Here is a 13,319-nt window from a genome sequence, read left to right as displayed (position 1 = left end):
GTACACGCCATAATCGCAAAGTCGCTTTCGAAATTATGACAGAGTTTGAAAAACTACGAGGCGCTGTAGCGGACAAAAGCTGGTAGAGTCAAAATGTTGCGGTTGAAATCTTAATGTCATATGTTCAGAATTCCAATTTTACTTGTTGTATAAAAATGCTTGTCCTTAAAAAGTTCCATTTTCTAGGTCGAGATTTTCGATTGTTTCTGTTGAATTAAACAGTGGTGGTTTGAAAGTTATATTTTCTATGTTGAGGTTTTAGATGGTGTCGTTTGAATTACACGGCGGTGGTTGAAATTTCAATGTCATACGTCTAGAATGTCTAATTGACGTATTGGTTCAAATAGTTTATGTTGATAGTTCCATTTCAATGTTGAGTTTATAGATTGTATCTGTTTAATTGCACAGCGGTGGTCGGATATTTTATTGTGCTAATAAGAATTTTTATTTTGTAATGGTGAAAGGATTTGTTGGTGTTAAAAGTAACATTACACGATGTAATCTTTAACAATTCAAAATAATATCGAGTATTAAGATACAGCATCCGTGTATTCATGTTGTGTTATTGTGTTAAAACATAAGATGAGACGTCGTGTTCTAACTATCAATACTTTAATATATACAAGTGACTACTGTGAGGTCTTAATACAGAGTGCTATGAAAGAGGCAGACGCCTGTAGATAGTACCAGTGGAGCTGACTCATGCACAGAGGGTTCTGATTGGTCAGTTACACATGCATAATGTTACATCTCTCTTCTTACAAAAAGGTTTGATTAACTTTTAATAAACTGTCTAAATGAATCATGAACCATTATAATTAATATATCAAAATCAAGTTCGTCTTTGATAGCAATGCTTACAATGATTAATGAATAAAAGTCTGTGACAGACTGAGAATGCACTGTATATTTTTTTTAAATATCCTGCTGCTTGTTTGATTGCTATTTAATGTACACAGCTGGTCCTTATCTTGAATCACCGTCTGTGTTTATCAACAAAACCATACACTGTGCTACACTAATGACTGTTCTGTTAGCTGAGTCTCTCTTATCTGTGAGTACAGGATTTCCTAACTGTTTCTTATCCGGGATATGTACAGGTTTTAGGAACTGATATTACACTGACTCTATTATCATTGGTTTTACTAGCCTACCAGAACGTGTGTAGTATCCGCTTTGCTGACAATCTTGTGGGTTTCTTGCGGCAGGCTCAGGCGTACTTCGGCTGAAACATTGAGATTCCACTGATTGTGAAATTGGTTTACTGGCATTTGCGGGAAGTGTTACTGCTGTACACAGTGTGTTTTCAATCTGAGAGAAGGGCGCATTTATATTACATTGTAGGGGGTGTGTTTCATTAGTTTTCATGAGCTGACGTCTATTGCGACGATAAATGGTACCATCTTTGGTGCGAACTGAGTATGACCTTTCGTCGAGTTTTCTTAATATAACGGCAGGTTCCCAGTTTTGACCTTTGAATTGAACTCTGACTGATTCCCCTTCCCTAAGTGGTTTTAGTGGTTTTGCACTTTTATCATAATAATTCTTTGTTTTCTTCTTGCGAAGTGTAATTTTCTTTTTGACCTCAGCGGTGATGGGTGTTTTGGGAATTAGCTTTTCGCGGGTTGTTGGGAGAATTGATCTGAGTTGTCTCCCCATCAACAATTGTGCTGGTGAGAACCCGATATCAAGAGCAGTGGCTCGATATTCTAATATGCCTATAAGCGGTTCTCTGCCATCGGCTTTTGCTTTTGAGAGAATTCTCTTTACAGTTTGAACTGTTTTCTCCGCTAGGCCGTTCGACTGAGGGTATGTGGGACTCGATGTAACATGTTTAAAGTCCCATTCTTTCGCGAAGCTTGCGAACTCTCGGGAAGAATAGCATGTTTGATTGTCGCTGACAACGACTTCCGGTATTCCGAAGCGCGCGAATATGCTTTTCATGTGATTAATAACAGTGCAACTTTTTGAGCTTGCGAGTGCCTTAACTTCAAAGTAGCGACTGAAATAATCTACTACAACAATGTAATCTTTATTATCCCATGTAAATAGGTCTGTGGCGACTTTTTGCCATGGATATTCATGGACGTCATGGGGGATGAGAGGTTCCTTTTGGTTAGAACTTCTGCGTTCCAAGCAGATAGAGCATTTTGACACTACATCGGAAATGTCAACTGAGATTCTTGGCCAGAACAAGACATCTCTGGCTCTTTTCAGACACTTCTCAATACCTAAATGTCCCGAATGTACAGTTTCTAGCATTTTCTGCCTGAGGACTTGTGGTATGACTATTTTTTGACCTTTCAAAATTAACCCATCTACAACCGAAAGTGTATCTCTATAATTCCAATAGTCAATTATCTCTGATTGACAGCTTGACCTCTTTTCAGGCCACCCTTCAATTATGACCTGTTTCAGTATGACCAGCTGGGGGTCTTGTTCAGTGAGAGATTGAATTTCTTCCTTCTTACGATCAGATATAGGTAATGCTGATAACACCATATGCACATGCATATCTATACCTTCAGATAAGGTGGGGAGTGTATCAGATAAAAACTTACGGGAGAGTGTGTCTGCTACGGGTATGTTCATACCTTGGTAATGTTTTACCTCTAGGTCATAACGCTGCAGCTGCAAAAGCATGCGTTGTAGTCTCGGTGGGGCTGCGTAGAGGGGCTTTTTCATTATAGCGACAAGTGGAAGGTGATCAGTTTGAACGTGTACCTTTCTCGCGTATACATAATGATGGAACCGTTTGCATCCGAACAGTATAGCGAACATTTCTTTCTCTATCTGAGCATAATTAATTTCAGTTGTAGTCAAGGATTTTGATGCATAAGCCACGGGCTTATCATCTTGCATTAGGGCGGCACCGAGCCCATATTTTGACGCATCAACTTGCAAAGTCAGTGGTTTCTTAGGGTCAAAGTAGGACAGAACAGGTCCCGGGCTTATAGTAATTATGTCTTTGACCTTTTGAAATGCGTCTATTTGCGGAGAGTCCCATGAAAACTCTACGTCTTTCGCTAACAGTTGTCTTAACGGACTGGTGACCCCAGCCAAATTTGGGGCAAATTTGGACAAGTAGTTAACCATGCCAAGAATGGTTTCTAACTCTGCGCGGTTACGAGGGGGTTCCATTTCTCTGACCGCTGATACTTTGGCAGGGTCGGGTTTGAGACCTTCTGCTGACAGAATGTGCCCGAAGTACTGTACTTCTGTAACACCTACTTCTAGTTTTTCCTCATTAAGCCAGATTCCTTTTTCGAGGGAACGTTTGAGAACATTTCTCAAATTTGTATCATGTTCGTCGCGTGTGCTTCCGAAAACTAGTATATCGTCGCAAATCGAAACAATACCACTTGAACCTTCAAAGCTCTCATCGATCTGCCTTTGGAATTCATCCTGAGATGATTTCAAACCAAATGGGAGACGCAAGAAACGGTAACGGCCGTAAGGGGTTTTGAAAGTTGTGAGGTATGATGAGTCACGTGACAGTTTTATTGCCCAATATCCTGACCGTGCATCCAATTTGGTGAAGTATTTTGCACCTGATAATTGGGGTAGGATATCGTCTAGTGTGCGCATAGGGTAATGGGGACGCAAAATTGCTTTATTAAGATCTTGTGGGTCGAGACATACCCTTAGTTTACCCGATTGCTTTTCTACGACAACCATAGAATTTACCCATGCTGTAGGTGATGTAACCGGGGCAATGATATTTTCGTTTTCCATGCGATCAAGTTCAGTTTTGAGTCTGTCTTGAAGTGCGACAGGTACTCGCCGCGGAGGGTGCACTACAGGTGTAGCCTTGGGGTCGATGTGTATGGTACATTCCCCAGGGAAAAGACCTATGCCGTTGAAGACTTCGGCATATTCCTTGAGAACAACTGCATTAGTGAGGGGCGTACTCTTATTACATTGTAAATTTGACATCTGTGTCTGAACGGAGTATGTAAATTTAACTAAGCCTAACTCCATACAAGATTGTAAACCAAGAATAGGTGGTGCTTTCGTTTTAACAATGTAGAACTCGAGTTCATGTGTACGTTCAGTGCGCTTACATGTGAGATTGACTGTACCCATTGTACTCAATAATTTGCCGTCATATGCGGATAATGTGCTTAATGTAGGTTGAAGTGGATGTTTAATGCCTAGCTTTTTGAATATATGCGATGGTATGATGTTAACTTGAGAGCCAGTATCCAATTTAAAATCAGTAGAAACTAAATTAGGTCCTACCTCTATCGCCGCATACGCCTGGCCATTAGCAATTATATCCCTTTTTACACTGTCAATATATAAATCCTCGTTTTTATGTTCATTGTTAATCACACTGACCGTTTTTGATCTGCACACTTTCTTCTCAAAGTGATTGAGTTTATGACACTTATTGCAAGTCTTTCCTTTTGCAGGGCACTTGTCCTGGCTTGAATGTGACTTGTATCCGCAGTGTCCACAGGTCGCGTTGACGCTCCGTCTGGAAGATGTGGTCCATTTCTTCTTTGGCTGTAGTTCTTTTGTCTTGGTCTGTCGTTGAATTGTCGCATGTACTTCCGGTCTGGCTGATGCAGACATGGTCTGGAGCTGCTCCTGGGCATATTCATGGCTTTGACTGATGTTAATAGCCTTTTCCAAGGTCAACTTTTCACCTTCGTTGATAAGTTTTTCTCGTATCCTTGGTGACGATACCCCGAAGACAATTCTATCACGAATCATGTCGTCTTCGTCTTTGAAGAGACAGTCCTTGGCCAAAAGTTTCAGTGAAGTCACATATTGGTCTATTGTCCTGGAGCCTTGAATTTCATTGTTAAACTTGAATCTGGCAAAGACCGGATTTAATTTTGGTTGCACGTGATGTTTGAATTTTGTAAAGAGCGTTGATGGGTCCTTTTTATCTTCATCCGTCATAGTCCATGTGTTGAAAATATCTCTACCTTTGTCGCCTACCCAAAGTAGAATGTAGTTGGCTTTGACCGCATCACTTCTTCTGCTCATTGGTCCATTAAATATTAATTCACAGTGTTGTTGGAATTTAGCCCATGAGTTGGTAAGGTTGGAATTGTCCCAGTCCATGGTAGGGGTTGGCACGCCGGAAAGATCCATCTCGAAGGTATTAAGTTCGTATGCAGAAATTTCAACGTTTTTAAGGTTTTAAATTCGTGCAAAATCTTCCGTGGATTGTAAAGTTATTGTTTCAAAATATCCATTTACGATCCATGTGCTATTCCAGTTATAATTAGTATCCCACTTCTGACACCATGTTGTGTTATTGTGTTAAAACATAAGATGAGACGTCGTGTTCTAACTATCAATACTTTAATATATACAAGTGACTACTGTGAGGTCTTAATACAGAGTGCTATGAAAGAGGCAGACGCCTGTAGATAGTACCAGTGGAGCTATGACTCATGCACAGAGGGTTCTGATTGGTCAGTTACACATGTATAATGTTACAATTCAATTATGAGGCGCCATTATATTTAATGCATTTACAGTTTGAAAGTTAACATTCACAGTTCGTGAATTACTATGAATTTCGTCGCCAGAGGTCGCAATCGTGAATGGACCGCGTTATTTATTAGCAAGGTGGCTGCTTTTCGTTGCTGTGAAATTCAACTGATGAAATCTAACTTCTCGCCATTCGAAATCGAACTTTCATCACAAACAGTTACATACAACGTGTGAAATAGGGATTATTGACATATGATATTGAAATTTCAAGCAACGCAATGTAATTTAAAAAATACACTGTAAAACGTCTACATAGGAAATAGAACTTTACACCACCACTGTATAATTCAACATATAAAATCTAAAGTCTCGATCCAACAAGTGATATTGGATTTCTCGGCACACGATATCGAAATTTCATCTGCAACTTTCTCATTGGGCCAGCTTTTGTTCGCTACGGCGCCTCATACAAAAACAAATACAGTGTACGCTACTGGTACGAATTTTGAAATGGTACACCATAAACGTTATCGTAGCTAGAGGGAAAGACAGACACATCTTACGCGTACGAAGGGCTTAGTAAGACGAGAATATTAAATGGAACAAACAGTATCTGTATAATACCCAATATATTTGGTTTTGCAAAGATCGGTCCTGACGCTATTCAAATTACGACTCATTCATTTCACACTGAACAGAGAGATTCATTGTTTACAGGGTTTGGAAATCAGTACCAATGTATATATTTCCCACCGGACGATATTTACACATAATCTTGTATCTTTATGTTTCCCACATGACAAATTGTTGCACGTAACTGGAGTAATTGTCATAGTCGCAGAGCCTGAGAGAAATCACGTCATTGTTACGTTCGTGTGATGTGTGTGATTTGGATTTTTAACTTAGCTTTACAAAAATGTCATTCATATCGCTACTATGTCCGCGGTGTTGCAGTTTTATAGTGATGTCTAGCACTGGGGGCATAATGCCACAGACATGTAGCATGATGTCCCACCCAGTCACATTATCCTGACACCATAACTAAATAAATAAAAATATTGGAGGAGCTTTATTCATTGTTCTCACTTGCTACACGAAGTGAGATTTTTCACCATTTTTAATATCTCACTTGCTACACGAAGTGAGAGGTTACTCACCTTTTTTAACATCTCACTTGCTACATGAAGTGAGAGGTTACTCACCTGTTTTAATATCTCACTTGCTACACGAAGTGAGAGGTTACTCACCATTTTTAATATTAACATAAGGGTTATTATTAATACTGGAGAATTATCAGTAACTATCCGAATTTAACAATCGTGTATTGAATATATTAGGTATATAAGTGCATTTTCTTTTCTTTAACGGAATGAGACTTGCAGAAAATTGGATATAAGACAGGCACAATACATAGATGGTTATAGAGATATATGTAGGTAGGTAGAAATATATGATGAATTTAAGAAAGTCAAGAACTATCGAAACCATATATTACAGCTGTACGTGAGAAAATAATGCAAACCCTTTGTATATGTAGGTAACAGTCTGCTTGTTTTAGACTTCAGTTGTTGTAGATTCGCAATGTTTATGGAAATAATGAAGTTTTCTCAGCATAATCTGTTCCATGTAAAGTGTCATAGGGTAATGGCATCAATACCAATGTCTATATCCCTCGTACGTTTACCTGTAGAAATATTTACCAATGTCTGTATCTCTCGGACGTTTACCTGTAGAAATTCATACCATGGTCTGTATCTCTCGGACGTTTACCTGTGGAAATCCATACCAAGGTCTTTATCTCTCGGACGTTTACCTATATAAATCAATACCAAGGTTTATATCTCTCGGACGTTTACGTGTGGAAATCCATACCAAGGTAAAGTGTAATAGGGTAATGAAATCAATACCAATGTCTATATCCCTCGTACGTTCACCTGTAGAAATCCATACCAATGTCTGTATCTCACGGATGTTTACCTGTAGAAATCCATACCAATGTCTGTATCTCACGGATGTTTACCTGTATAAATCCATACCAATGTCTATATCCCTCGTACGTTTACCTGTAGAAATCCATACCAAGGTCTTTATCTCTCGGACGTTTATCTGTAGAAATCTACATTGTGATCTTGCGGAAATGGAAAACCATGAGCTTTGTCTCACCCTTTTGGTTGTATTTCTTAAAAAACAACATCACCACCAAAGGGAAACATGAAGATCAGAAGAAACAGAGGATTTAATATTATGGGTGAAATTTAATAAGTCCCTAGAAAGGATTGACGCTCTACTGATGGAAAATAATTTTAGAGGAACTTACAATATATCTGGTTAATCCCTCTTCGTATTATCTCAGGTTACCGAGTATTAAAACCACCTCAGGTATTCTTGAGCAACTAAGATTTTCCCGGCATTATATTGCCAGTATTGTGTTCAAAGTGCAATTGAAAATATGTCAGTTCCATCACCACCGCCACAAGAACGCTTACTCTCATGCTCTTAAGGGAGGTCGATATTCAAGGAATGTTATTATTTTTCAAACGTACCATGTGACGGTTGACTGATGTGTGTGTGTGTGTGTGTGTGTGTGTGTGTGTGTGAGAGATTTGGTTTTCTAACGTAGCTTTAACATGTCTACGATGTCTGCAGTGTGGCAGTTTATAGTGATGTCTAGCACTGGAGCATCATGCCGCAGACATGTAGCATGATGTCCCACCCAGTCACATTATCCTGACACCAGGCCAACCAATCCTAAAACAAACCTCTTAATGCTGAGCGCCTAGAGAGGCAGCTGTTAGTACCATTTTTATAAGTCTTTGATATGACTCGGTCGGGGATCGAACCCATGACCTCCCGCATCTGAGGCGGACGCTCTAACCACTAGGCCATCGGAATGGTCACGGTTAACTGATAAAAGATTTAAAGGGTTCTTACTGTGGAAAATGCTTTACCCCTCCCACCTACACAAAATTTAGCATTTTTAAAAAAAATATGCAAAATACAAGCAAGCCTCCAAAAAAACATTTATTACTAATAAAATGTATACCGCTCCGGTGGCCTATTGGATAGAGCGTCCGCCTCGGAAGCGGGAGGTCGTGGGTTCGAACCCCGGCCGAGTCGTACCAAAGACTTACAAAAATGGTACGAACAGCTGCCTCGCCAGACGCTCAGCATTAAGAGGTTAGTTTTAGGACTGGTCGGCCTGGTGTCAGAATAATGTGACTGGGTGGGACATCATGCTACATGTCTGTGGCATGATGCCCCAGTGCTAGACATCACTATAAACTGCCACACTGTAGACATCATAGTGATATGACTGAAAAATTATTAAAGCTACGTTAAAAATCCTAATCACATACACTAATACAATTTTTAAAAAAATAGTAAGGTATGCTCCATCATCTTTACATAACACTTATTTTTTGCTTTAATTCAAGATTTACGTTGAAGTAATAATCTTTAAAATGTAGCTTTGATGTTAGAAATTCAGATTTTTTTAAAGTTGGCCGAAATAATTTTTGTGCTGAGACCTTTTAGTTTATCATTCAAGTCTACCTAGCTGAGTAAAAGGTTTTTTTTTTTTTTAAATACAGGGTTTCGATTCTTACATTTTAAGTAATTAGGTTTTTATCATCACGAGTCGTGACACTAGCCTTTCACTATTACTGTTGGTTAACCCGGTGCTTTTGTAGCACCGTTCAAAGTGCACATTGTACCGGGAAAAGTTAATTGATTTTGGAGCACTGTTGAAAGTGTCCATTGCACCGGGAAAAGTTGATTGCTCCACAGATCGTTCAATCTAAATGCAATTAGCACACATTTCTATGTCATTTACCTACTCGGATTGACACCTTGGCGTAGCAACCGCCCAAGCATCTTGGGGTGGTGTGGTGGTAAACCCGAGAGGGGCGCCAAAAAGTCCCATTAAACAGCTGTTTTGTTGGCAGGGGAGTTACATAATTAAGTTTTGCGGGGAGTGGGACGGGCCAATAATTTCTTACTACGCAACTGCAGTGGCGTATGTTTTTAATCACTACTTGGATATATAGGTGCTATGTGAAGCCAAGAGTAGATGAAAATGTCTGTTTCTGTGTGCTGTGAAATTATGTTTGAAATGTACAAAATACAGCAATTTTGCCTGTACTTGACATAGAGAAATAGATTTTGAGTTTTACGACACTAGGTGGCAAACTGTGTAACAGAAAGAATCAAAACCATCAAGTTTAGTAAAATCAAAAAACAATTTATTTCTCAAGGTTACAAAGTGAAAATTTAAGAGACACTTACAGTATCATGATTAAATCCAAAACGATCCGAAATATTCTATCAAACCTCCCAAAGTAAAGATGTTCCGAATTAATTCCAATGGTCTTGAATCTCCTTATGTACCGCAATGATGAAAGCCAGACTATCTTTTAATGAGGTCTCAATAATCATAATGTGTTGATCCAAAGTCAACGAGCACTTAAGTCCAATGAAAAACTTAAATAATTCCTATCGAATTATATCTGACCACAACTGTAAATTATGCCCAGATTGACCATTAAATGAATTTATTATTTCTGTATAAAATCCGTGTTTATAAATATTTTCACTTGACCTATAACGTAAATAGATTTCCAACGAAGAAAAATTATCCAAGTGTAAACGAGACTGAAATGGAAACCCTGTTGTGTAAACATGTTATTTAGAACTTACAATCATGGACAAAAGTTAACTGTGTGGACTAAGTGATTGCTATCTTGGAGACATACAATGTGTGTCATATGGACTAAGTGATGGCTATCTTGGGGTCAGATCAAGTGTTCGATATGGACTAAGTGATGGTATCTTGGGGTTAGATCAAGTGTTCCATATAGACTAAGTGATGGCTATCTTGGATACTGACCATGTGTTTCATATTGACAAAGTGATGGCTATATTGGGGTCAGATCACCTTTTCCGTATGGACTAAGTAATAGCTATATTGAGTCAGACCACGTGTTCCATATTGACTAAGTGATGGCTATCTTGGGGTCAGATTAAGTGTTCCGTGTGGACTAAGTGATGGCTATCTTGAGTCAGACCACATGTTCCATATTGACTAAGTGATGGCTATCTTGGAGTCAGATCAAATGTTCCACATGGATTAAGTGATGGCTATCTTGGGGTCAAATCAAGTGTTCCATATGGACTAAATGATAGCTATTTTGATTCAGACAAATGTTCCACATGGGCTAAGTGATGGCTATCGTGGGGTCAGATCAAATGTTCCATATAGATTAAGCGATGGCTATACTGGGGTCAGATCAAATGTTCTATATAGATTAAATGATAGTTATACTGCAGTCAGATCAAATATTCCATATAGATTAAATGATAGCTATACTGGGGTCAGACCAAATGTTCCATATAGATTAAGGGATAGCTATACTGGGGTCAGATCAAATGTTTCATATTGATCAAGTGATAGCAATCTTGTGGTCAGATCAAATGTTCCATATAGATTACGTGATGGCTATCTTGGGGTCAGGTCAAATGTTCCACATAGATTAAGTGATGGCTATACTGAGGTCAGATCAAATGTTTCATATGGATTAAGTGATATCAATCTTGTAGTCAGTTCAAATGTTCCATATAGATTAAGTGATGGTTATACTGGGGTCAGATCAAATATTCCATATAGATTGAGTGATGGCTATCTTCGGTTCAGATCAAATGTTCCATATGGACTAAGTGATGAATATGTTGGGATCAGATCAGCATCATTTTTTAAGGAACTATCCACATATCATACGGATATCTTAAATAAAAACTCCACGGCGATAAGATCATCTATGGATCATCTGTTCAGAAGGAATATTGATAAAGAGATTATAAAGATGACATACATTGTAGTCATGCTGGAGGTGAGATTGGCATTAGTTTAATTCAGCAATAACTGGATCTCACAATATTTCAATTAAAACCTCTTTTTAATACTACCATCTATTTAATAAGGAACAGAGATAACATGTCGGTCAAGTCAGTTCGATACCTTCTTCATTCAGGGCCTTCAACAAGTTTCTTAAATAAATGTGAAATAAAGAAAGAAAATATCAATACACCTTCCTAAAATAGGAGGAGCAACGTTAAAGGAGGAACCTGTAAGTTCTTGTGAAACATATTAAAATATGTTATTTTTATAGGAATATAATATGTTTAAACTAGCGAGATTTTTTTTAGCATGGTCACCGTAGCGACCATGTTGGAGATTGTTAGTATGGTTCCTATAGCAACCATGTTGGAATTCAGATTGACAATGCTCTCATTTATGACAATCTATATATAATGAGAAATATATTTGTTAACCTGGTGTTCATATAACCTTCCGTGTATCAAGAGCAGCGAAAACATGATTTTTAAGATGGCTATCATGGCAGCCGTACTGGGTGAACAGAGACTAAAATCTTCATGTAGATCCAACTAAATCTAGGACGAAACTGCCTACCAAGTTTGCCTATTTCCTCCAAGTAGTTTAGGCGGAATAGTGATAACAAATTTGTGATATAGGACGGATACCTAACTACAGGCCATCGGATAAGTTATTTCGGTCTTCGGCTAGTAGAGCTGAAAAATGATCTCTCTTAATACAAATAAAGTGTAAAGAATTTCAATACGGATTGCTATTGACAGAGTCTCTCCAAGGTAGAAAATTACACATTTTTCTCAAAAAATAAAGATAAAATCGCAAATATTGGTCCTCAAAGTGAAAGGTAAACGTTTTCAAAGGATTTATAATAACAATGCATTGCATGAAAAAGAATAGCTGGTCAAATGACTGATGACAAAATATCACAAAATTATTCGAAAAATTCGTAAATTAAAGTATGATGTGAACTTATTGTATGCATGTTTTTGTTTTGTAATTTCATGGTGCTTGTTTTAGTAAATCTTTCGTTGCATAAGTTTGTACGTGTTATCTAACATTGTAAAGCGGCTGGCGCTTCCAAGGAGTAGGCTCTGTATTAAGTCCACATTATTATTATTATTATTATTATTATTATTATTTTATATTATTATTATTATTATTATTATTATTATTAAATATAGGAAAACAGGCGTTTGCAGAGTAATTACAAAACATTAAACATTGCTGTTATGTTTCAGATAACAGAGCCAAATCCAGACCCTACATCTACCTTGCTGCAGTATCTCAGACGACACCGTATCCATTTCATGGAATGTTCTATTCCTCACAAAATATCGTTTGGCATTAACCTTTGAACGAAACAGTCGCATCATCTATGTATAGTAAATTCGCTATATTTAGTTGCGTACCAATTTTAGCAGATTTCGTGATTGTTATAAACTGGAAATTTACAGACCCAAGAAACAATTTTTTTTTTGTGCAAATAAGATTACTTTCTTTATTAAATATATTACCTTCTATGCAAACAAGATTAAATTCTATATAAAAAAGATTACCTTCTTTCAAATAAGATTATCTTCTGTATAAAATAGATTACCTTCTATCTTATAAGATTGCCTTTTATATAAAATAGATGACCTTCTATGCAAACACGATTATCTTCTATATAAAATAGATTACCTTCTATTCAAAAAATGATTACCTTCTATATAAACAAGATTACCTTCTTTATGAAATACACACGCTAATTGATGACTGCACTGTATCTCTTTTATAATTTGGATATAATTGGTAACTTTTTCTTGAGATTGAAAGCAACGATAACTATTGACTTAATTTATTATTTTCGAAACGATACAGTTTAAACTAACCGTTTGACGCGTCTTCCGATATATCGGTCTGTAGAATTAGAAATTGCAAGAGATTATCTAGCTTTATAACGTTAGGATGACATAGGTTTTTTTAAGGTCAATATCGA

At 37.6% G+C, this 13,319-nt stretch overlaps 1 protein-coding gene across 2 annotated transcripts in view; it reads left to right on the top strand.

The window, feature by feature from the left end:
- The window catches only part of LOC149791926 (xanthine dehydrogenase/oxidase-like), a 320,752-nt gene that overhangs the window by 2,197 nt on the left and 305,236 nt on the right, over positions 1-13,319 (top strand). The window contains exon 2 of one of the 2 annotated variants that reach the window (XM_089970441.1): positions 12,580-12,637. The exons of the other annotated variant lie outside the window; for it this stretch is intronic. Coding sequence (XP_089826567.1) covers positions 12,580-12,637 — 58 coding nt within the window. The remainder of the gene's footprint in view (positions 1-12,579; positions 12,638-13,319) is intronic. 2 annotated transcript variants of the gene reach the window in all.

The sequence above is a fragment of the Sinohyriopsis cumingii genome, chromosome 9 (assembly GCF_028554795.1).
Source record: "Sinohyriopsis cumingii isolate HCF-2022 chromosome 9, ASM2855479v2, whole genome shotgun sequence".
In the NCBI taxonomy this organism is placed as follows: Eukaryota; Metazoa; Mollusca; class Bivalvia; order Unionida; family Unionidae; genus Sinohyriopsis; species Sinohyriopsis cumingii.
The sequence above is the reverse complement of the archived record's forward strand: the minus strand, read 5'-3'. Positions and strand labels throughout refer to the sequence as shown.